The sequence below is a fragment of the Panthera uncia genome, assembly GCF_023721935.1.
Source record: "Panthera uncia isolate 11264 chromosome A1 unlocalized genomic scaffold, Puncia_PCG_1.0 HiC_scaffold_16, whole genome shotgun sequence".
Taxonomy (NCBI): domain Eukaryota; kingdom Metazoa; phylum Chordata; class Mammalia; order Carnivora; family Felidae; genus Panthera; species Panthera uncia.
This window is the reverse complement of record NW_026057576.1, coordinates 28,593,597-28,619,231: the sequence shown is the minus strand read 5'-3', so window position 1 is coordinate 28,619,231 and position 25,635 is coordinate 28,593,597. Positions and strand designations below refer to the sequence as shown.

Genomic DNA, 25,635 nt, shown 5'->3' with positions numbered 1-25,635 from the left:
AGGGTGCCTTTGGAACTCTTTCACAACAAAATGGCACCTGCTTGAAGAGTTCCTACTCACAACAAGTCTTGTAGAGGAGAAGATGTAACTTCTGACCCCAAGGAGCTGTGTATCTTGTCAACCCAATAACCACACTGAACCTAAAATTCAGAATGAGAAACGAAGGTAATAACTCTTTGTTGAGGGTAGAGCATGCGCTGAAAACTGTACTAAACACTTTCCATACCTGATATCATTTAATTCACCCAACAGGACCCTGAGGTAGGTGGTTTTATTCCATTATATAGAGAATGATACTGAGTCTCCAAAAAATTAAGGACACTGTCCTAAAGCCATACCACTTGTGAGCAGCAGAACCAAAAGTCACATCTGGTTTTGTTTGACTCCAAATCCTGTGCTCTTAGCTACGGGCATCTTTAATTAAGATCAGAACTCATCTGGGTAGACATGCTTGCGGCTCAGGGGTAGAGATCGGGGACCAAATGTTGACTAAGGCTGGGGACAAAGGAAGTTTCAGGTTTGGGGCATGCTGCCAGGTAGGTAGGTTTGATCGACACCCAGAGCTAGGTCCTTCCCACGGCAATTCCAGGCCAGGGGGGAACAGGTACAAGGAAGGAGGTCACCAGAGATCTCCCCCAGGTAATAAAAATGTAGGGAACCTTGAGAGCAATGCTGTTAACCCCTGGGGGTAATTTCAGTCCACAACTTCTCTTTTTCAGCCTAAAGAAGCCAGACTCAAAAGGCTACATATTATATGATTCCAGAGAGAGAAAAGAGATCAGTGGTTGGCAGGCACCAGGAGATGAGGGTGGGGTCTGACTCCGAAAGGGCACAAGAACACTTTTGGGAGGTGATGGAAATGTTATGCATCCTAATTGTGGTAGCCTTTATACAACTGGCATTTAACTGCACACTTAAAGTTGGCAGATTTGGGACACCTGGGTGGCTCAGTCGGTTAAGTGTCTGACTCTTGATTCCTGCTCAGGTCATGATTTCATGGTTCGTGAGTTTGAGCCCCATGTCGGGCTCTGTGCTGACAGTGTGGAATCTGCTTGGGATTCTCTCTCTCTCTCCCTCTCTCTCTGTTCCGCCCCGACTTGTGCTCTCTCTCTCTCAAAATAAATAAATAAACTTAAAAAAATTGATATGTTTTACCTCATGTAAATTACATCTCAATAAAGCTGATTTAAAATATATACATCCAATTCCCCCCCCCCCCCCCAAAGGGCATTAGCTGATGAATCCTGAGCTAAAGTTTCCACTGTGCAACTGCATTGCAATAAACTCCAGCATCTCAATCCTTCAATTAGCTGTTCAGCCTTCCCAGTAGGGAAATTTCCAGCAGGCAGCCCCTGCATACACCCCTGATACACCACATCCAGTGGAAGAAGGTTCTGAAGGGAAATGTCAGGCAAATGCTTCTGTAGTCATTTAAATAAGAAGCTGACTGCTAGGGTTACTTTGGCTTCCTGCCTTCTTTTCCAGATCTTCAGAGATCATACTATGAATGTGGTAGAACATTCATCTGGAAAATTGCCCGCTGGCCAGATTAAGGTAGCATCACTGTTTTTTAACTTATATCTCACATGACATACTGGTCTTTATCTTCACATCTTGTTGCATTTTGAAGGCCATACCTGTCTCTATGCTCAGCCTGAAAAATACAGAATAACCCTGCTAAAAATACTAAATATCATAGCTACCACCTGCCTAAAAAAAAAAAAAAAGTATGGCGTGTATTAAAAATGAGCATTTCAGTAGGACTAACTACACTAGCCAGGTCTGTCTTCCCTTCCAGCTCTAGGTCACCTGTCCCCCTATACATTGTCTTTGGTAAAGGTATTTCTCTCTCCAATATGGCCACTTAGTCTCTTTGCTTTCTGGCCAAGACCTTCTGTTTAGGGAAGATCTGGAGGCTTCTGACCCATTTTAACAGCTCGGTTGGAAAAGGAACATAAGCCACACAAATATAGTCTAACGTTGGAAATAATCAGATCAGTCATGCAAATTAATAAGTACATAAGGTCATATCCCCAAAGAAAAGAGTGCAGCCTCCTACAACAAAAGCTGCCAGAAACAATGGATTTTAAAGGGAAATGAAAACTAAAGAGCCAGCCTGACTTTGGACTCTTTCTAAAAGTCTTGATGTTATCTGCTGTTAGGTGTATGATTTCCTGGGCATTGGTGTTTGGGAGGTAGCCACACTGTACCTCACAGCAAGGTGGAGACCATCCTATTAAGAGGCTTTTTATAATAAAAATAAAAGAGTTAAAAAAAAAAAGACAACATTTATATCAAAACACACTTTAATCATTTATTAAAAGGGGATGGTTATAGCATTTAAAGAGCCAGTCCTATAGACTGGGACTCATGAACATCAAGGGGAAACAGACCAAGACTGGAAGAGAAAGCCATCCAAAAGCACAGAAGCACATACACCTGCTAGGTTTTCAAACTGCACTGATTTACTAGATATTTTCAATGGTTTTTTAAAAATATGTCTTCCTCAAAAAAAAATTTATTTTCTTACAACTTTTAGGCTTAAACAAAGACAACCCTTGCATGAAACAATTGATATGACTTAATACAAATGTCACATATGCTCCAAGGGCTTTGTCATGTAACCAGATACGCTATTATTTTATCACTGCCATCTGTTCTTACAGTCCTAGAGTCATGTAAGTGTAATTTCATGATGAGACAAAAAGTGTAATTTTGTTTTTATTCTACCCATTCCATAAAAAAACTGGTTAATTCTCATAAAAAGCAGGAGGTAGGAAATGGGAGGAGGGAACTGGTTGGTAAATCTGGTTCTAGTCTTCTGCGCGCCTTTGGAATGGAGTTATGAGGTAGGAGGGTTCTACTGACTCTTCTAGAGGTGGACAAAAGGGATAAAAGAAAAATCAAATCCCCCACCTGCAGGTCCATCTGGGACTGATTTACAGGGTACAATTTAGTGCATAAAAGAGCCTCTCTCTAGAAAACTCTGAGCATCTCACAGATATAATACAAGCATGCTAAGTTTACTAATCTGCTACATATAAAACACTGTCCAGATGCTAGTAAGAAAAACCAAAGATGGAGACTTGATCCCTCAAGGAGTTTCAAGTATTAATCTGCCTAATTGAGATCAGGTTTCTTTCAGGCATGGATGAATTAACCTGGCTACATGGAGGAGAGCTGGTCATTGACACCCATCCTTACAAAGAATCCCCAAAAGCCATAGGGTTCTCTTTAATTCCTTGATTTCTGGAGCTGTCTCACTGACACCTTCCTTGAACCTATAATGTCCCTAGACCCCCACAATCCCATCTACCCTGCAAGGACCTTATTTTCACTAGGGAAATGCATTCTTTGGAGGCAGACGGCTTCCAAAAGAACTTACCAAATCAGGGCAAATATCCTAAGTCTTCAGTGCGATAGAACTATGCTCCCAAGTATCACTACTAAGCAAACTCACTTCCAAATCCCCCCCGCGGATAGCTAAATAAGTGAAAAAGACCATTTTTTTCAAGGAACCTTTTATTTCTCTCTCATCCTTCCACAACTTACTTGGGTTCCTTGTTAAAGATCAGATCATAATTGAGAAGGTAACCATCATTATAGACGAAAAGTTTCTGGTCAAAAGGGTGGTAGTTAATGCTCTGAACTCTCTCCCGCATCTTAGGCATTACAACGTTTAGACTGCCCTCTCTCCCTGTGTTTGTGTCATAGTAGTAGAAAATCTCTTCCTCTCTGGTGTTCAGAGTGCGGGTGGCATACAGAACCCCGCACACCATGAAGGCGTTAGAAACCGATGGTTTATACTGTCTCGTATACCAAGTGTCTAGCACCGTGAGTGTGGTGTCATTGAGTTTGCTAATCACCATGTTACCAGTGCTGGCTTCGGTTGCATAAATCACCCACAACCCATTCTCATCCACAGCCAAGTCAATATCTTGCCAATCGACATTAGCATACGAAAAGCGGTTATTATAGGCAGCATCAGGGAGAGTTTGAGTCACTTCAACCCTGCTGTCATTCAGGTTAATTTTGGCAATATTCCGGCTAGTGTACATGTTGACATACATGTAGTTGTTATAAACCGCTGTACCACTGCCTTGGCCATAGGTAATCCGATATTCTCGGGCATTTATATACAATAGCAAATCATCCAGGGTATTGTAGAGCCTGTAATATTCCAGATGTCTCCCATCTGTATTCAGAGGTGCCACCCAATACAGCCCTCCATTTGGTTGCTGGGGAGAGTAATCCCGACCCCAGGCACCATACTTAAAGGAAAACCCTCTCCAGTTGAGCTGAACGATGGTCGGCTTGCTGATATTCACCACACCACCATGGCCACAGCTCCCTGTACAAACAAGAACATACAAGGGCATCCTTAGAGAAAAATGAATGACGAGATACAAATGGTTTAATGTCCTAAGAACCAAGGAACCCATAAATACTTTTCTTGTCAAGGTTCGGCGACGACCGTGGTTCTGATGGAGAAGGATCAAGACCTTCTTTTGGTGTCAGTCTCAATGCAAGCCTCCTGTCAGCTCTAGAGAAAACCACCTCCTATTTAATGGGCTTTCATTCCAGAGATGGGGATGCTAGAACTGCCAAGAGCCATATTGAAAAGGTTTGAGGGCCTAGAAAGAGGAAAGGAGGACTTGGTGGATTTGACAGATTTTCTTCTACCAGAAAGCATTTTGCAATCTTTTTTTTTATTTCATTTTTCTTCTAGAGAAATCAAAAAGAGCAAGGTCATCCCAGATCCTACCCTTTTTCCATAAAGCCACAAGGTGCTATTTGCCAGGATCAGGGACAACTGTGACAAAGGAGAAGACCTTTCTGCCCCTCCCTGGAACCCCAAGTGCATATGCACGCCAGGTACCATTGCTGCCCCAAGCCAATCTCAGAAGACGAAGTTTTAAATATGGTATTTTAAAGATACAAAAAGATAGTCCTCTAATGGTGGGATTTCCACCTTGAGAAGCCATGGAAGTGATTTTAGGGCAATAGGGCCTGATGTGTGCCCAAAATATAAGCCTATTACATAGATCACTTGGTGACCACCTTGCTGCAGTTGTAAAGTAGGTCTTGCTGTTTATACCACATATTCTACTGGGTCATAGAATGACAGCAAGTCCTTCACCTTTCTCAATCTGACACTGTCGTCACAATGTGTACAATCAAGTGGGACCAGGCTCACCGGTCCACTGACTCTACCTTCCCTGTACCAGCAGTGAACAACCCAGGCTGGACAACTGGCCCTACATGTCACACTCTGAAATGCCTGCCAACCCAAATCATTTATGAGCTACAAAAATAACATAAAACTCCTCCAGGGTCTTTATAATAACTATCCAGAGTTGAACACACATTTTGAGGGATCTTAGTAAATATCTCTTTAAAAATGGGTAACATTGTTTATTGGATGACAAAGAAAATTCCACTTCAAGTACATTTGAGGTCATTTTCCCTCATCCTACTGCCTGGAGCTGAGCAGGTGGGGGAAGAAGGAACAGAACCTGAATCACTTGCTCTGGCTTTGAATGCTTAGAGGGAATCAGGGAGCCATGGAGAGCACATGAAGTGAGCTACAGCCAAAAGCAGAGCTCCAAAGAATTACCTGATTTATCGGGGCGGGGGTGGGGGTAGGACGTCGGTTAAGTGAGAGCAAAGTTTTGCCTGTAAGTCTGTGCCTCTGACCGACATGGAAAGACCTATTCCTTTCCTTGCTAAATGTCCCCCCCCTTCTCCCCCTCCTCACTCAAGGACTGCTCAGAGGTGAAACCATTACTAGAAACCCTGCTTTTATTCTTCCAATCTGCTGGGGCTTTTTGGTCCCAGAATTAAATACGTGCTCCTTAAATGCTCTCATAAATCCGCAGTTGGTGGGAAAGCCAGCCAACCATACAACAGGTAGAGAAATGAGACCATTCTGTACCCAACCTCAAATAATTTTGCATATCATTAAGCAGAACACAGGCGCTGGTTTATTTTAATAATGCATGCACCATTTCATAAATAAAAAAGCAACGTGTGTTCAGCCAAGAGACTGTTCTCCACCAAAGAAATAATAAATAAAATTATAAATTATTATTTCTTCTCCTAAAAGTGATCTCTCAGATGAATGCTTGTTTGCTTTTGTTTATGAAACAATGCATGAATTATTAAAATAAAGTTAATGGTGTGTTCAGTTTAATGATAACAAAAACTGTTTGAATTTCCATATGCTACAAACCGGATTTGCTAGTTAAAATACCTTCCCGAGAACTTACTTATTTAACTACATTTCACTCTAAGGAAATGTAAGAAAGTCACGTTTTTCTTGCAGGTTGGAAGACTTAGGAATTGTTTGCTTAATCGAATCTTGCTTTCCTGGAAAGAAAATATCCCGAACCGACAGTAACAAGATACGTAAGGAAAACTTACGATGTATAGTCTTATTCAAGCATTATCACGGGGTTAAAGGTAATAAACTGTTCTGTCTTGGATGTGGAAATCCTTAGATATAAAGGAATCCAAATAAACTGCTCTTCAAAATTACTACTTCTACTACGACTACTAATGATAATGGCTTATCATTTTACAAGTCGACCAGGAAATTAAACATTGTACCTGGTGTAAATACCAGAACTGTATGAAGCCTACATCTCTTTTTCTCACTTCCCAGCCGTTCCTAAACACTCTCCTACCCTTTTTTGTTACCCCTCTCTCATCCTCAATGTCCTTTGGGCCATCTGGGGGGCCCTGGCTGTGGTCGAAGGAAGCAGAAACAGGGAGGAGAACTGGGCACTGTTGCCAATACTACAGATGTGGCTACAGCAGTGACAGGCCAGAGAAAAGGCTATGGCGGGCTTCCTCGACTCCCAGCAGCAAGCTGGCCTGGAAACGATACTGAAACTGACAGCCATCCTGGTGCCCGCTGCTCCTTTTTGCCCAGCCGGAGCCTCCACCCCTCCTCCCCCCAATCTGTGCCAAGCTTCCCCCAACCCCCCCTTACCTCATCTCATATCCCTTCCCCGCCCCTTCCTTCATTTCAAGGTCTTAGCCTTCTCGGCCGTCCCAAGCTTCCACCCCTGGCACAACCACCCATTGCCCAACCATAATCCAAGAATGTGAAAGACCAATGCATCGCTTCACATCTTCCTAGTGGACAAGAACACACCGCAGAACTAAGAGTAAAAGTACACTTTTAGCTATTCTACAGGCAAGGAAGTAAAGATACATCGGTGTTAATCAGGCTGGTGAGTGGTTGAAACGTTCTTGTTACTGCGGGAATCACAGGTGCACCTCTCTATCAGAGCATCTATGGAAGGCAGCCTGGTACAGGTGAAGCTATTGGCAGACAGATTCCAGTTCAAATCCTGACTCCAGTACTTACTGGCTGTGTAAGCTTCTGAGCTTCAGTTTCCTTGTATTAAAAAATAATAATAATAATACCTACTCTGTAGAACTGTTAAGAAGAAAGAGAAGGTATGTACATGCAACTCAACAAATGGTAACTATCAGCATTATAATCACATCACGTTATATATAGCTGAAAGTTCACACGACTGTCTCCCTTCCTACATAGTGGTTTCTGGAGGTTCCTGTATCCATCCTGGGAACCCTAGCTCCCAGAACAGGACCAGCCATGCAGTGGCACCAAATTATGTTCGTGGAATAAAAGAATGGAAGACTGATCAAAGCCCCCAAACCCAGCTTACCTTATTAATAAAACAACTAGCACTCTACCCTGCTACATATGTTTTACAAAAAGCCTGGTATTCACTCAGCAGAACATAAAGCAAGGGAACCCTCCACACAAGTGTCGCCTTGGTTGGCAATCTCATCATGCAATTCATTAGATCTTGTCATGGTGTTCTGAAAATACCCTGGGAAGCCACATGATAAGACTTTAACACACCCTAACTTGGCTTTTTTATCTTTTAAAGAATTTTTAAATGCTTTTTATTTATTTTGAGAGAGAGAAAGAGCATGAGTGGGGCAGGGACAGAGAGAGAGAGAGAGAGAGAGAGAGAGAATCCTAAGCAGGCTCTGCACTATCAGCACAGAGCCTGATTCTGGGCTTTATCTCATAAACCATGTGATCATGACCTGAGCCAAAATCAAGAGTCAGACGCTTAACCGAATGAGCCACCCAGGCACTCCCTAAGTTGGCTTTTTTAAAGTCTCATGCTTAGTAGCATTTTTCTTAAGTCAATGACTATCTGCAGGGGAAACTTAATCTTGGATCTATCAATGCAATCTCCTACCTAGACAACTGCATTTTGAGCAAAGAGGAGAATATAATTCACCTGTGGGAATTAGGCAGTTAACCTGATCATAATCACAAAATGATGAAGACTAAATTATTGGATACATTCTCCCCAACACTCTGCTTTTCCTAAGGCTTGGGATTTTGGCAGGTCACTCTCTTTCATCAGCCATTTACTGAGCACCTACTGTGTGTCAGCACAGAACCTGACATCATCTCCAAGCACAACCGCAATCGACCCCTGGGCGTGTACGTACATTTTGCCTATCTCCAGTCATCTAGATTCAGGGGGAGATCAGAGAGAGAGAGAGAGAGAGAGAGAGAGAGAGAGTCAGTTGTTCTCAGGAAAAAAAGTTAATGAGCAGAAGGGCAATTATTTTAGATTAGAAGGTTCTATGAAATGAAGCAGAAAAGGATACCATTTGCGGCATAAACCAAATACAAAGTGCATTTTATTGAACCCTCACTACATGTACTGATTCTAAGATCAAGCTGACCACAGACAGCAACCTGCAACTGGGAGAGAGGAGCCCCAAGAGCACGGAATTCCTTTATAGCTGAGACTTGCGTGCAGTCTTTTGTTCTGTGCAACTCTGCAGTGAAAAAAGCAGACAGGCCAGATTTTAAAGTCCCATAATTGTGAGTAACTTTAATTAAAGTCTCCACAGGCTGACAACTTTGTGGTGCCTGGGGAGTTTCCAATTCTGCATTATCAACCAATCCAAACAGAAAGAGAGCAAGTAAAAGAAATTGATTTAAAAACATGACAAAAAGTCAGTTTAATATAAACATCATAAATATAATATGAACAAAGCTGGAGGAGGGCCAAGTGGCTTGGCCGGGATCCAGGTACAGCCAAGGTTGTGGGAAAGTGAGAGGAAATCTGGGTCCAATTTGCTTAAACAACACAGCTGGGCTGGGATGACTCACAAAAGTCTAAGTGTGAGGACCTAGGGGAAAGTTCTCGAAAAAAACTTCTAACAAAAATAATCCAACAGGCTCGCTTGTTTTCCTCTTTAGATATACTAAGAAGTGTACTTTCTCTCCCACTGCCATTCTTGGGTTATTGCCACGGACGCTCTAGGTCCTGAGATACCCAGGGAGTGAGGGGCCTTGCATTTCAGCCTCAGCCCTGCCACTAACCACCCGTGTGGCCTCAGGAAAAGCAACACCCTCACCACCTAAGTTCCCTCCTCTGAGACATGATGGACCTGAGCTAGATGGCCCTAAATGTCCCTTCCAGTTCTAAAATGTCCTCACTCCAAAGAAGGAAGGAAGGAAGGAAGGAAGGAAGGAAGGAAGGAATAGAGGGAGGAAGAGAGAAAGGAGGGAGGAAGAAAGAAAGAAAGAAAACCTTGTTCACGTGTTATCAGGGCTTGTCATTGCTTTGACCCTGTCCTCAAGGAGCCCTGCGTGGCCCAGCAGAAAGAGCTCACATTTTCAACGCACATTGACACTGCTGATCCCAGACTAAATTTAACCTCAGTGTGTTCCAGAGGACAAGGCATGGCCTTTGTCCTGAACTTCCTCTGTATGTCATACTATGACAGGTTGCCAACAGCAGAGGGAGGGAAGAGAGTCTCCTGAACACCACCAAGAGGCTTATAACTATGGCAGTATCTAATTAAAGCCTTAAAGAAGTCAGTTACATTGACAAGGATCCAGAAACACACAGCCTAAGAGGAAACAGTCTGTGGAAACAGAAATTAATGAAAGTAACAAGAGCTGTATGATTTGATGAGAAGGTACAGGCCCTTTTCAGGCTGAGATGCTTATGACCCGCAGGGGGGGGCTTCCCTGTGACAGGGCTGCACAGGGCGACAGAGGAGGGCTTTAGTTCACCTGGAGTGACGTGCTGAAGCACACAAGGACCGCTTTCGTTCACAGCCAGGTTTTCACTTCAATTATCATCATTAATAATAATAACAAATTCCAGCATATAAGTGTCAATCATAGAGCACAGTGCTTCCCAAGACTTGTTTCATTAACCTGCTCACAGGTAAGTAGTATTCTCCCGTTTTATCGAGGGGGAGATTAAGGATCTTTTGCTGTGGCCACATAGCTGGGAAGCTCAGGTCTTTGGCGTCCCAAAGCCATACTCCTGACCTCTACACTCCACTACCTCCATTCATGGAGGTATTATGGAGCACCCACCTCTATGCTATACCTAGCCCCAAAGATTATTTAGAGAGTATGAGGCCATCCCTGCCCTCCAGGAACTCACACTCTAGGCAGGATGGCAGGCCACACCCACAAGTACTGTACAGGTGGACCGTTAAATCCTCCCTGAATCCTCGGACACTCGAAGAAACAGCAGGTGCATTTCAGGAAAGCATAAAGGAAAAATACAGGTGTGGAAGCAGGGATGGAAAGAAAGCAAGAGAAAAGGAAGAGTCAAGGCATAACCCAGCTCATCGGATACATGAGCCAATCAGCCCTTGCCATCCGCGGGACAGCACCGACGCCTTGCAGATTCCAGAGGCTTTCCCCAGACCCCCCCCCACCCCCACCCCCCCGTCCATTACCCTCCCCCTCAGCCCTACAAAAATCCCATCCCCGCTTCAACTCTGCAATCCCAAATCCCTTCCCCGCCCCACTCTCAGCCCTTAACCGGGCTGGCTCAGGTGGTGACAACATGGCAGGCTTACCAGGGGCAGGAGGCGGTGGGGAGACAGTAACATTTTCACCTTTAGAGGCTTCACATTCCTTCAGCCTGTTCTTCAGCGCCAGGATTTCCTGGCGAATGGCAAGGACGTTGTTTTTGTCTAGCGTCTCGAGCTGCTCTACCAGGAGACTCATATTCCTTATCTAAGGAAATAAAAATGCAGAGTGACTTTATATTATTGTGCAATTTCTTTCATAAACATTCCAGGGCTGAATTTGTCACTTAGTGAAACATTGCTAGAGAGTACACCCGAGATTCTTCGGAATGGTTTCATTTGGAAGAATACATTTTATGGTTTAGCATGAACGCCTGTCAGATCTCAGGCAGATGTGTGTGACAAGAAGAAAATGGCAAAGATTTTAACAGATTTAATAATAGAGCACAGGCTCAGTCTAAGCATCCACAAAGGTCCATTAAAGTTCATTTCTAATAACCTTCCCCTATAAACTCATGTTTACTCATGTTGTATTATAATTAAGTTTCTAACGAATGGCGAGGGCCAGAGAAAACTTATCTGAGATATGTAACTAGACTTCTCCATTACAGCCCACATCATGTCCATGCTAGTAAATTCTCGTTGAGATAAATTACCCAACCATAACATTAATGTGATGGTCTTTATCCATAGAGCTTAAAAGGCTTCACTAAAACATAATCGCATGAAATTCCTTTAAAGAGGGTTGCCAGTATGTGGAGAAGTGTTCCAAGAGGAATCAAGGATCACATGATCATTCAAAAGGAGAAACAGACCTAGCAATTCCAAAATCCGGTAAACTGTGGCTTTCTAGTCCCACAAGGATAAATCCAGAACAGAGAAGTCACTCGATCTAACTTGGCCATGGACTTGTTCAGATTTATATCATCACCTTTCTAGAGACATTGAAAGGCCACCTGGGTCTGGGGCAGGCCCACTGGATGACACCTGCTCCTCAATGAACACGTTCCCATTGTGTTCCACTCACTATTCAGACACCCCCCAAAAGCAGAACACAGGACATGCCAGCTGGTCATGAGAGAGTGCAGAATTAAAAGTCAGAAGAGAGATCCATAGCCTGGTCCCAACACCTGCCCACTTCTTAATTTATTATTAAGCCTCTCAGAAATGAGCTCATGACTTACCTCCACTTCCAGCTGGTCAACAATTGTCGTGCTTCCAACAAAATTGTCCTTCAGCTGTATGATCAGTTTCTCCATCTCCTTCACTTCTATCTTGATCAGCTCAAAGTCCAGTTCAGTATAAGAAATGGTGTCCTTTTCCATGATCTCTACTCGGACAGTTAGGTTTGAAAGCTTCTTTTCATACACACTGATTAATTGGACATACTCCCTTACCTGAAAGGGAATCAAAAAGCTTAAGTCAATTTCCAAAGTAATACTATACAGTCTTCCTCCACTACCAAGCCCTTGGGGACTATTTGTTTGCTGTCAATCTTTTTTTTTTTTCTTTCTTTCTTTCTTTTTTGGTAAAGAAATGGATCAAAAATATCAGGGTGCCTGGGTGGCTCAGTTGATTAAACGTCTCACTCTTGAGTTCAGCTCGGGTCTTGATCTCACTGTCCTGAGTTCAAGCCCCGTGCTGGGCTCCATGCTGGGTGTGAAGCCTACTTAAAAAAAAAAAAAGAAAGAAAGAAAAGAGGGGCGCCTGGGTGGCTCAGTCAGTTAAGCGGCCGACTTCAGCCTGGGTCATGATCTCGTGGTCTGTGAGTTCGAACCCCGCGTCAGGCTCTGTGCTGACAGCTCAGAGCCTGGAGCCTGCTTCTGATTCTGTGTCTCCCTCTCTTTCTGCCCCTCCCCTACTCATGCTCTGTCTCTCTCTGTCTCAGAAATAAATAAACATTAAAAAAAAAAAAGGATCAAAAATATATTTAACTAGTGCTCGCTTCCGCAGCACACGTACTAAAAATTTAACTAGTTTTTCTTTAATCTATCTAAATGCAAACGAAAAAAAAAAAAACATTATTACAATTGGTGGGGTGGATTTTGCGCTTGCCTAGACTAAAAATAATTTTGCTTCAGAGTCATCATTCACAAGTATATTTTAATTTCCATTTTAATGTTTGAAGATATTAGGTCTCCAAACTAAACTGGTTTGAACCAGACTCCCTTGCCCTCCCTCCTCCCCTCAATGCACATACTGGATCTAAACCAGGGTTTCCCAACCTCAGCACTATTGATATTTTAGGCTAGATCATTCTTTCTTGTTGGGGGGGGGGGCTTTCTTGTGTATTATAGGATGTGAACCAGGATTCCTGGCCTTTAGACACCAATAACAGCCACAGACCATTCAGCTGTGACAACCAAAAATGTCCCAGCCATTGCTAATGTTCCCTGGGGGCAAAATCACCATCACCACCACCCTCCCTCCATTTAGAAACACCGCTCTAAATCTAAGTATTTTCTAGAAGAGAGAGAAGTGCACTGAGTAGAATTCCTTCTCTGGTGGCCATATGCATTGAGTTTTGAGCCCCTCTACCTTTTACAGAGTGCCATAAAGACCCAACTTTACTACACAATATGTGAGTGTGTATGTGACTATAAAGTGCACATTTCATTAAGTGCACCCACATTTATTCCAAGAACTGATTATTGCAATCAGACCTTTACGCATTTGTTGCATATATTTGAATGTCTGATCATTAAGTTAAAATACTTCCAAAAATTCCCTTGGTGGTTTAGTGTATAATTGGAAGCTCCAAATGGGTATTTCAATAAACACATTTGGTGGTTCTTTTTGTATCTGATCTCTGAAAGAAATGCCATGGCCTTTTTAAGGACCTGCTCATTAAAAGTTGCTGGCTTTACACTCTTTCTAAAAATTCGAACATAAGTGATACTTTTCCCCAAACTGTGCTAATGTCAAGGAGCTGATCCACGGTGCCTGGATGAATTCAGAGCCAGATGTTGGCCTGTAATCCTCCCAATACCAAAGGCAGTCTTAACTTCTGTCATTTTCGTCCTTCCACTTAACCCCACTGTGCAAATTAGAGCAGACTCATAGGCCATAGACCTAAAGGGCTAGGGCTCCAGGCAAAGAGGATTTTAATGAAAGTTGAAAATGCAGCCCTTGGCACTGCTGGTGTATCTCCTCGGGCAACTGATGCTCACTGCCATCAGATGCGCCATCGTCAGAGGCTGACAAGGCTGGTGACATCTTGGTGGTTAAGGAAGTTGGAAAAAAGACAGAAAACCTAATGAGTCTCCCTCAAAAGTATAAACACAAATATAAGGTAGCCAGGTTTTAATTTCTGCAAAAATCAAGCATAAAAACTTGCCTGTAAAAAGAATAATAATAATAATAACAATAATAATAAAGTGCCAATCCATCACAGAAATGGAAGTTTGCAGAATGAATATTCTTGTTGGCATTTGGTCTTGCCAGCTCTTGGAACAAATGAAACACCCTCTGTTTTCCTGGAACATGTTGGTGGCACATCGCAGCTGTTGTTCTACAAAAATGAGTGATCCAACTGTCATCGCTGCTAAATAAAATGTGGCTCTCCCAGATTCTCACTGAAAACCAAGGCATAACCTGGAGTTTGCTACCTATGAGGATGTGTGGCATGCCTGCCCTCGTTCAGCCACAAAATGAAGAGTCCCTAAAGATCTGTTTCGGGAAAAAACTCGAGGTTCTTTTCAGCTGACATTTAAAGGAAAGCTCGATGATGTTCAGGAAAACTAGAATCGTCCATAGAGTTATTAGAAGGCAGGAGGGAATTTGAGGACTCTACTGACTTAAGTAGATTGCTCATGTAAACTCTTTACATGCACAGATCTCTAGTGTTGAGCTGATGTGGGCAATTCCCAGAACATCTAGCTCTCCCTAGAAGTGCAAGGTCGGAAGCCACAGTGCAACTTGCACCAGAGATGTAGAGCAAGAATACGGGTCTAGCCACAGGGCACCCGAGTCGCTCAGTCGGTTGAGTGTCCCATTCTTGATTTTGGCTCAGGTCGTGATCTATCGGTTCGTGAGTTTGAGCCCCATGTTGGGCTCCACACTGAGTATGGAGCCTGCTTGGGATTCTCTCTCTCTCTCTCTCTCTCTCTCTCTCTCTCTCTCTCTCCTTCTTTCTTTCCCTTTCTCTCTCTCTCTCTCTCTCCCTCTGCCCCTCTCCCCAGCTCTCTCTCTCTCTAATAAAAATAAAAATAAAATAATAAGGGTCTAGCCCTAAGAGGACACCCCCTGTGCCAACATCTTTATTACGAGCTCCTCATCACTAGCAGTTTGAGCTTTAAAAGACTCATCTATGCTTGCCTTCAAATCACCAATCTAACAGAGCTTCCATTTTGTTTCATATATATATTATATCACGGATGGGCTCTAAGAATCAACATTTGTCTGGGGGGGGTTGTTTTGGGGTGTTCATTGTTGTTCTGCATGGTAGACATGGTCCCATAATAGATACGGATGCAGCATAGCTGGCTATTAAGCTAAGGAATCAGTCTGGCTCATGTTCCTGCCTCAAAACCTCTGATCATAATTACGGCCAGATTATCAGAAACAGATAAATGTACTTTGCAACATACTGTTATTTTAATATGTCTTTAACAACAAGAGGAGTTGAGCTTGAATTGACCATGAAGACATGGGAAATCCTTTGGAGCCAGGTCCACCTAAACTCAAAGCTGACTTCAGTACTTAGTAGGCAAATCACTTAATTTCTCTAAGCCTTAGTTGCTCCTATAAACTGGGGGTAATGGTAGCAAGCTTACCAGGTTTCTGCAAAGACTAGTGAAAATGCATACTAAGTGCTTCACTTACTGGATGTCTACAAGTTACAGCAATTATTAGAGAAACAGTGCTTTCAGGGGTTTTTTCTTCAATCTCACTTTTTAATTTATTCTCTTTCAGTGCACGACACGTTGTTCCGTCAATGTTCTTTGTTTATAAGTTGCCTAAATGTCTCCCAGACTACCTTGACCTTCTCATGCGTGAGGATCCATTGGCAAACGTGTGTCGTATGAAATAACTCGCCCCAAACGCCACAGCCCCCTGGACAAAGAAAACCCTGAGCTGTCTTTTTGTCGTCCGCTCCTGAGTATAGTCACAAGAAGACATACCATAAACAACAGAAAAGTATAAAATGCTTTCAGCAGCTCATGCAGAGGCAGCTCCCTGTCTTTCCTGTGTACTGACAGATAATGAATCAACATAAGGCAGTCAAAACCCTCTTCTGCGGGCCTGTCCAATCGGGCGTTCCCTCCAGGCCTCCAGATGAATGGTGATTTCCGAGGCAACTTAGGGACGGCTATAATAATTCACCTGAAAATTCAAAAGCCCTCAGCAGAAGAGATAGCTTTGGATTGAAGGCATTACTGTCCTTCTACATCTCTTCTTTGAGGTTGATAACAGCATGGCAGAGAGAAAAGGGACTGGGATGATGTCGGAGACCCAAATTCCTGACTTGGCTCACTCGGCCAAGAGAGGAATGACCTCCACATTTATGGCTCTTGACCTTTATGGACCCCCGTGTTTCCCTCCCTAACATGGGAAGAGCACTGGCCTATCGGCCTTAAAGAGCTGCTTGAGAGGAGAACAGGACCGAAAGCATTTTAAAAAGCAGAAACAAGGGTGCCTGTGTGGCTTAGTCATTAAGCCTCTGACTTTGGCTCAGGTCATGATCTCACAGTTCGTGAGTTCGAGCCCCACTTCTCTCTCTCTCTCTCTCCCAACCCCCTCGCTCACTTGCATGCTGTCTCTCTCTAAATAAATAAATAAAATTTATTGAAACAGAAAAGGAAGCTGTTATTATTGTTGTTATTATCGATGTCGCACAGAATTTCTGATGCAAATCTCAGCCGGCAGGTCAATACCTGTCTCAGGCCTCAATCACAGATTTCTTTAGGACCAGCTACTGACGTTTGGGGAACTAAAATTTTTCCCACCTACTCCTCCCTTCCTCCCTGCCAACTATTAGCAAGGCAGATGCCATCTTCCCCCTCACAGGATCGGAATTAAACGTCCCATACTCTCAGCCCTGGCGAGCTGCACACCTCCCCTGGATCAGTGTGGGGTTTCAAACTGCCCTTCATACTCCTGCCAGCAAAGAAGACATGCAAATCAGTAGCTTCCACTATTTCAAAGCAAATGACTCTAACTGAAAAGATCTTTACTTAGGATTTTCCTCCACTTGTTATGTTTTTATGCATAACTTCTTATCTGTACTTGATTATGCTGGAATAAGGCTATGAATATTAATGGTTGGAATTTATAATTTAGTGCCGTGCCTTTTCTGCTGATTAATTCAAGGACATTTTATTTCTTAAGAAGCTAGGTTCCTAGAGTAGTCAAACACATTTTCCTGGACATCCATTGAAACGTAGAATATTTATCTACCAGTTCAGGAAGAAAGCAGGGTCTCAGCCTCATCATCATTTTTGTCTTAAAGGATAACTGTGCTGGGTGGTGAGGCAGCTAAGTTTAAATTTCTCAGGAAAACTTATTTTGAATCCTGCAGTAAAGCCAGAGCTCCTTGTAAATTAATGGCGTTGTATTAAATAATGCATAATGTGATTATAGCCTAGCTTGGACTTCACCTGTGCAGAAAATGGGAGCCTTTCTAATTGATTTTTAACTTGGCCAAAAAACGAAGAAGGGGTCAAAACTGGAATGCCAGGTCACATTGCCCCACCGGCTCAGAGAAAGGCACACCCGGTGGGATAACTTCCTCTGGCTAGAAAAAAAGCCCTAATCAGGGGGTTGGAGTCAGGGTTTTTACCAAGGCTGTGTGACCTACCAGAATTGATTCAAATTCTTCAGGTTTGGTCTAATGTGGGACAGGCTTAATGTAATGCTCCTGCTGAGACAACAGAGAATAACACACGAGGGAGAGAATAAGAGAGACAGAGACAGAGAGGCAGAGACAGAGCCAGAGGGAGAGACAGAGAGTGGGAGGGAGGGAAGAGCGTAAATTGGAAAGAAAAAACAAGAGGAAGAGCAAGGAAAGGAGGGAGAAAGGAAGGAGGAGAAGAGGAGAAGCTTCCAAGAGTGGAGGAGTGGGGAGGGGAAGGAGGAGGAAGAGAAGGAGGCGGGACTTTCCAAAGGTAAGAGAAGACAAAACAAAAAACAGAAACACAAATCAGGAAGGAAAGGGAGAGAAAGATTAGAAGGGTGGACAAGGGAAGGGAGAATGGGCAGAAATAGGAAGAAAAAGTGAAAGTGAAGGAAGAGAGAACAGAGGAGAGGACAGAGAAGGCAAAGCTGGAGGGAAGACGAGGAGGATCAACAGGAAGAAACAACAAAACCAAAACCAAATGCAAATTGCAAGGTTGCGTTTTGCAGGGAGAGCTCAAGGCTTCTTTCCAACTGCACGCATACAATATTGAAGTGAGTTTATCCGTGGCGTGCATAATCTCCAGCCCATTTTCTTCCGCGTGCCCTCATTTTTCCCGCTATAAAGAACTCCATAGGTGTGCCGTGAAATAAAGGCTAACTCCTCCATAGGATGCAAACATGCTGGCTTTGGCACAACCGAAGAAGCCTGCAGATAAAGTCCTGAATAAAAAGTGTTCTGTTTTGTTGGTTGGGTTGCTCTTATCAAGAAGTTGTTGTAAGAGAAGGAAAAGCAATACTTACTTTAGAAAGTTCTTTCTCGAACTTCTGGGAGAGAACATGAGCTGTGAATTCCAAGCGTTCCACTCTCTGCACGGGAAAGGTGGTGTCTGGGAGGGTCACGGAGCAGTGGCAGGTCCCGTGGTCATCCTCGAAGCCAGTGAAATTGGAAAGCGACTGTAAATAAAAATAAGTTCAACATCAGTACGAAGCTGGGAAGTGAGCTTTTGGGTAACTGGAGTGCCAGAAATTGGCCTCTCAAAAGAGGGCTCAGAGGCAAGCAAGTAGAGTCCAATACGTAAATGAATAGCATCAAAGACACGAGCTAAGAGCTCATGTTTCTCAGGCAGTGATTACACTCCGTGTGTAGCCACATCTCCACCAGTCAGGCTACACCAGGGTCAGGCACCTACACCTAAAGGAAGATTCTCCTTTCTTGAGTAGGTTTCAAGGTAATTGTTACCATTCCTAAGTAAGGTGAGGGAAAGAAGGAGGTGATGAGCATCCTGAATTCCAATTCTCCCACTTTCTGGACGTGACCCTCTATGAGTCTCAATTTCCTCATCTGCCAAACAGAGATAACCCACTTCACAGGGTTGTCCCCATGAGTCACCAAGTAATGTAAACCAAGTCCCTGGCACGCAGTAGGCGATCAGTAAATGTCACTTTCCCTTTCCTTCCACGTACTCATTTTCTCTTCCTCACCGTTACCTCCAATCGCAACCCAATGCCTTCCAAGGGAAAGAGAAAAACCTCACGCATAGGAGTTACGGGGGAAAATATACAATGCAAATTCACATCCTCTCTCCACCTGCAAAATTGCATAATTAACATTCTTTAGAGTGGGGAAAAAAACAGCCATGTTTAAAAGACTGAACAATGTAGGAGTCTGAAGGTTTTGTGCAAAAAAAATGTTTAAGTTTTCCGGCTTACCACTTGCAGAAAAGTCATTTTAAAATATTTGATGTTTCTTTAAGATATTCAGGCTCACACTTTGGTGCCGCTGCATATTTTAAAATGACAGGTTTGAAAGATTCTGTTTTTCTTTTGTCCCCCTCGAACTTCCCCAAGGGGATCCCAGCACAATTAACATTTTTTTTTTTATTACAACTATTGCCTTCCAGAGTAACTCTTGGCAGTGGACTGGCTGTGCTTGACAATGATCTCATCTGATGGCTAGCCCAAAGCTCACCTGTGGAACATTAGACCTAAGTGTCTCTCCGAAATGACCGAGGAGAGAGCACTGGTTTGCAGAATTTGAAGAGACGCAGGCCACACCTCTCAACGTTTAGGAGGTCAGCTGGCTGCAGCGAGGTGATGCACTCTGTGCATTTAGTATCTACCAGCCTCCATGATCCCCGAACAAGCCGGACCTAGATGCTTCTACAGTCAAGATGTGTTCTGTCAGTGACCTCTGGACCAAGTAATTCAGGCTTTTGCAACTAAATTGCTTGTCAATTTAACCTAATCTTCTTTAAGATAAGCAAACACACACACAAACACACACACACGCATGCACATATATATATATATATATATATATATATACACATATATACATACATATATATATACATATATATACATATACATATATATACATATATATATATATGCATATCAGGTAAATTCTTGACACTGGCCTCAATTTTCTTTGCCAATCACATCCCACACCTGCAGGAATTGGGGAGTAAGGAGGAGAGACAAGCAGGTTTATGCTAAACATTGGGGCTGGGAGGGGATTAAGGTAAGGGTCTTTGCCAGGGATGAAGAAGGACTGGACGAGCTACACCAGAATGGAACCTGCTTTATCACTCCCACTGAAGATAGAAAACGTCTGGCTCAAGCACACCAAGGCTTTTGCAGGAGGACCAATGTATCATGAACTTTTGAAAAAAAAATAGCTTATTATTACAACTGTCTACCCCCCAAAATGTCTCGCACTGCATTTTGAAAAGGGGAGGTTAATTAGCTGCACAGGACAGGGTTGAACCAGGCTTAGACTCCTCTGGAAAGCTCTGTCAAATCAGAAAATAGTGGAGATCATCAAGCAGTCTCTAGACAATCAACTCGCTAACAACTTTTAGTCCTGAAGTTCACCTGAAAGGCAGGCAAATAATTATGAGCCCTGCTGACAGCCATTCCACTGTCTTCTATTGAACGTCTCTGTCCCAGCACTGTGGACTCCCTAGCTGCCGTCCTGCTTATCATCAGCCCCGCGTGCTCAGCTGACATCAAAATGGTCCATAAGTTTGATCAGTGTCTCCCATTAGAGATATTTCTGCTCCTCACATTCAAAGACAATGAAGCTAATGGTGATGGGTCTCACTCCATCTGCAGTGACTGCTTAAACTCGGTGTGAGTGTAGCATGAGGAATGGGAGACCCAGGCGTGTGCTTGTCCCCTGGCCTCTGAGAGGGTATGCAGTCCCCCTGTGGAGGACAAATAGGACCCTCTGTACCTTACAAGACACCCCGCACTGATGGGTTCTCACTCAGCGTGTGTTCAATTCACATTTATTGGTGTCTACAACTTGCCAGCCTGTGGTGTCAGGGAGACAAATAAGACCCAATTCCCGCCCAGTGAATCAGCCCCATTGTCATTAGGGAACTTTAGTGTCCTTTTTTCCAACAAGCGCAAACCCCTTAGCCTGATGACAGAAGAACATGACTCCTGGTTCTGACTCTGCCAGTTACCGTGTGAACAAAGCATGGAGCCTTTTCTTGTCTGTGAAATGAGGACCCTGCAAGCGGCCCCTTCTTTGGAGGGGGACATCTGAGGCATGTGAAGTGCTCTGAGCGCGAGAGCTGAAGGTGTGACTCACATTTGTGACTTAAGGTTGCAATTGGCTCTAATTAGCAGCCAAGCCTAAGTGCCTGTAAAGATTCAAGGCATAAAATAATGGTACTCAACATTTTCAAAGTACAGAAAATGATACGTTTGGAACTTGCTCAATGACAGTTATAAAGGGGTTTTCCACCACTTTCCAAAGAGCTCATCAAGCTGACAGGCAGCCCTAGAAAATTGGGTTTATAGTAGAAGTGACACCTTGTCTGCCATAAAAAAAGAAGTTGGGGTAGTGATACTGACTCACCAGAGGGAGATAAGTGAACTGGGAAGGAAATTAAAACCTCTAAGCACAATTTAACTACCATTCCTTATCTACTTTTAAATATTTGTCTTTTTGCCAAACAACAGGCATATTGGAGTTCTCCGTTTCTTGACCTATATTTTATTTTCTGTCATTTTAGCTCATCTTACCCAAATGATGCTTTCTGATTGGTGAGGACATTAGTGTTAACCAGTTCTAATTGTCCCCAGAAATTATTTAGTATCGTGGAATAAAATGATGCATCTGATTTCTGGCTGCAAAGAATGTTCACGCATATTCACGATTCCCAAACCATGCTTCTCCTAAAAATTAGCAACTTGCATCTATACTCCCCCCAAACAGAGAAAGCTGCCTAGACTGAGATGCTGAAGAGGATAGGCAGACTAAGTTTGAGTTCTATCATTTGCTGGCTTAGTGACTTTAAGCCAACGACGGCACCTCTCTAAGCGTCGGTTTCCACATCTCTAAAATGGGACCATTACTTTTACCTGTCTCTGAGAGTTAAATAAGATAATATATATTATGTACTTAACCAAGTCCTGGCATTTATCAGGTGCTCAACAAACTTGTTGCGGCAGTTTCTGTGTGAGCCTTCATCCGAACCATTTGTTGATCAACAAATTTTCATCTACACGGTTCTGATGTCAAAATGGAAACAATAAAAAAGCCTTTTCCTCTCCTTATCCCAATGGCCCTCCCATTCAGACATGATCACGTGAGCAGCGACCTGACCTGTGAATAAAGATCATAGGAGTGCAGAGGGGCAGGCTTTGGGGGAGTTAAGACTCCTCCACCCCAAGGCAAGCCTGGGTTTTCCAGAGCAGGGCTCCTACAGAAAGGCCCAGAGCAGACGCAGGCAGAGTTGGAAGAAGGAAATGCTTCCTGCCCCCTAATGTCTCATCCCTTGGTGCCTCTTCCCCTCTCCTCGAAGGAGATACGAAGAGGACTCATCTCCCAAAGAACTAGGCTCGGGGTACGGTCTAGGGATATAGCCTAGCTGGGACAGTCCCTTCCTAAGCACAGGCTTTGGTTTTGTTGTTGTTGCTGATTTTGTTTGGCCTGTTTATTGCTACTGCTGTTGTTGTTTTCGGAAATGGCTCTTATGATTCCCTATAAGGAAAATGGAAGACAGTTAATACTCTTCTGGGGACATATCTGTGTGTAAGAGCACTTTCCTAAAGACCTCCCCTGCTTCGGCCATCCATCTCCTTTACAAACTAGGCTCAAAGAAATCCTCAGGGCTCCAGCTGGAGCAAAGAGGCTCTCACTCCCTCAGGGCGATTCTTCATCATCCTCAGGGTTCCCAATGGGCAGCAAACCAGACCGACTTTTCTGGAGCTACTCCTGGCAGGGCCCCTTCCCTAAGAGTTCTCATCTGGAACAGGATCCGGACATCTCTATTTTTGGTGTACCCCTCCCACCCCTGCCCACCCCCAATTCCAAGCGTAGCCAGGTTTGAGAACCTCTTTAAACCTTCAGTTCTTTCCCTAAAGCTCCCGGCAGAAGAACCAAGATGTCGTCTCTCTTGCTAACAATTTAATTATTTTACCCAGGTTTTAATTCATTTCCAGGGCGCCTACAGTTAACAAAGGGAGTCGTAAATCTTTTAGAGTGCTCAGGTCTAGCCATCCATGAAATTATATTCAGGTCCCCAAAAAGTGAGAGGAAGGGAATTAACACAGCTCTCAGGCCGTGGGGCCTTCTCACCTGAGACTCGGAGCCAGGGCTGGGAGTGAAGCTGTCATTGGAGCTGAGGCCAGAGATGAAGTTGGAGACGAACACAGAATCAAGGAAAGAGCTGGAACTGGGGCCAGGGACCAGGGGCTCCAAATTCCCTGTGGTCTGTCCAAGGAGGAACAGAAGGGCCAGGGGGCAGAGGAGGCCTGTCCTCATTTTGTGCTCTTAGCTGGAGCCACTGGTTTCTACACAGAGCCCAGGGGCTTCTTATAGTGCCCAGTGGGGATTTCCCCACGTCCAGTTTGTAGGAAAAGAGGAAGCTGCCAGGGAGCATGTGACCACCCCAGGAGGGTCAGGACACCCAGGAACCTGAGTCACCTTCACACCTTGTCGCTGAGTCCCACTCTGCCGGCTGCCCTTAGATCTAGATATCTCCTGCCAAATATTAACTCAAATGTACATTTTCAAGCCCAATATCTGGTTTCCAACTTGATACTTCCTTGAAACAGATAGGTTCAAGGTAATCTTTATGGTTGAAACAGAACTTGGAGGTCCCAGGAGTGAACAAGCCTCAGCCCTTTGCCCAGAAGCCACACCTAGTGGTTCCCCCCTACCCCACCCCTGCCCCCACCTCCCATCTTACTGAATGATGCTTTTCAGAGGAAAGTTAGGGAACTTGGTTTAGAGACTGCGAGTCTCCCTAGAGGGATTCCGTCTTCAGCTGCTACTGCCCAGGTTGTCTCTGACCTCTCTCTTGGAGTCTGCTTCTGGACAATGTTCTCCAACAACCTCAGCCAGAGTGAGATATCAGCAGTGTTTTCACCATGGATACTCATGAGGGGTTCTGCATTGCTGAGCACTTGCCACTATGAGCTTGATGAAGGAGAAAGAATCCAAACAGGAGGCTGCCCCAGATCCAGTCAGGGAGGTCCATGTTGAACAGTTTCCCTCTCCAGAAGGTTCTGTCCGATCTCCATTGTTCCAGACCATCTTGTGAACTCGTCAAGGCATATTTGTCACGAAACTGAGAAATAGGGATGCATCTTCAGGCTCCATTTGGAAAATCTGCCTTCCTCCCTGTAGAGTAAAAATGTGTTAGCCTGAATATTAAAAACCAGCTTTCTCACTCATTAGTTAGTGGCCTTAGGCAAATCACTTAGCCCCTCTAGTGTTGTAACAATTCCTAAATTGTTAGAATTAAATGAAATATTATATGAGAAGTTGCTTATAAGCTTTGAAGCACTATACAAATGTCAGATTTTATGCTTTTTGGTTTTATTTTTAATTTCCTAAAGCCTGGCCCAATATGTAAGATTGTTGGGTTCACAGCAGGGAAACTCCATCACCCACCCTACCATAGGAATGCTTTGGAAAGCCTTATCTGAAGGGTTCCTTTACCTCATGTGCTGCATAAGGTCTCAGATGTTAATGTGAAAAACAGAGCCTCAAACCCTTGGTACACTATTCAGATTCTCATGGGAGGGGACAAGCAAAAAAAAACTATGAATGAATGAATGAGGGAAGGAGGATAGGGAGGGAAAGGGAAAAGAAGTCTCTCTCTCTCTCTCTGTGGTGCACCCAAGGCCCATGCGGCTGCATCCCTGGCTCAGTGCCCCACATTGCCCCTTGACTTGGGGGGTTGAGTGGATGCCCCACCTAGATCAGTCTCCCTAGCTTTAGAATCCAGCCAGCCAAGCTGTCATTGCTGCCTCCCCATTGAAATACACCACTTGAGCCACACAGGAGGACGTCACAAGCCAAGTTTATACCCATATAAGATGTAGATGTGTGGATGTGGTGATCAGAGGCAGTTAGTGGAGACCCAGAAAGTGCAGGAGCATTTTTCCAGAAGCTTTCTGGACACAACTTCTGCCTACATTATCTAATCTGTGGTGGAGACTGAGGTCAGGGACAGGTAATCCATGGCCAGGGTAAGAGGAGTATTTTGAAGCCCCACGTCTCATATTCTACCCTGTGTAGAGTTGTCAGATTTAACTAAGATATAGGACACCCAGTCCCATGTGAATTTCAGATAATGAATCATTTTTTAATTCAAGTATGTCCCATGCAATATTTGAGACACACTTATACTAAAATAATTGTACATTGTTTATTTAACATTCAAATCGAACTGGATGCCCCGTATTTTCTCTGGAATCCTACCATTGAAGTCTGCTTGCGCCACCTGGACAGAGCCTCCTGGGGCAGGCTGTGAGCCGCAAAGTTCACTGTTCCCTATGGGAAGCAATTCAGCCTTGGCCTCTTTGGCTGAAGTTTCTAGCTATTAGAGCCCAAACCAAAACAGGAGAAGCACAGGGCATCTGTGAGAATGGAAAATTGGTACACTGAATGCATTATCCTGAGACTGAACGCTATGAATA

At 43.9% G+C, this 25,635-nt stretch overlaps 1 protein-coding gene across 1 annotated transcript; it reads right to left on the bottom strand.

Moving 5' to 3' along the window:
* Positions 1–2,310: 2,310 nt before the first annotated feature.
* OLFM4 (olfactomedin 4) lies at positions 2,311–23,627 on the bottom strand. The gene is made up of 5 exons (XM_049647032.1): positions 23,285–23,627; positions 18,490–18,642; positions 12,036–12,248; positions 10,900–11,059; positions 2,311–4,351 (listed from the first exon to the last, which is right to left on the bottom strand). The coding sequence occupies exons 1-5, from the start codon at positions 23,468–23,470 to the stop codon at positions 3,549–3,551; spliced, it is 1,515 nt and encodes a 504-aa protein (XP_049502989.1). The 5' UTR covers positions 23,471–23,627; the 3' UTR covers positions 2,311–3,548.
* Between the last annotated feature and the right edge of the window lie 2,008 nt (positions 23,628–25,635).

Excerpts from the sequence above, each read along its gene's own strand:
- OLFM4 (XM_049647032.1), bottom strand. The coding sequence starts at position 23,470 with ATGAGGACAGGCCTCCTCTGCCCCCTGGCCCTTCTGTTCCTCCTTGGA. Across the intron at positions 18,643-23,284 it reads GCCCTGGCTCCGAGTCTCAG|TCGCTTTCCAATTTCACTGG; the intron begins GTGAGAAGGCCC and ends TTTTATTTACAG. Across the intron at positions 11,060-12,035 it reads TTGACCAGCTGGAAGTGGAG|ATAAGGAATATGAGTCTCCT; the intron begins GTAAGTCATGAG and ends TTATTTCCTTAG.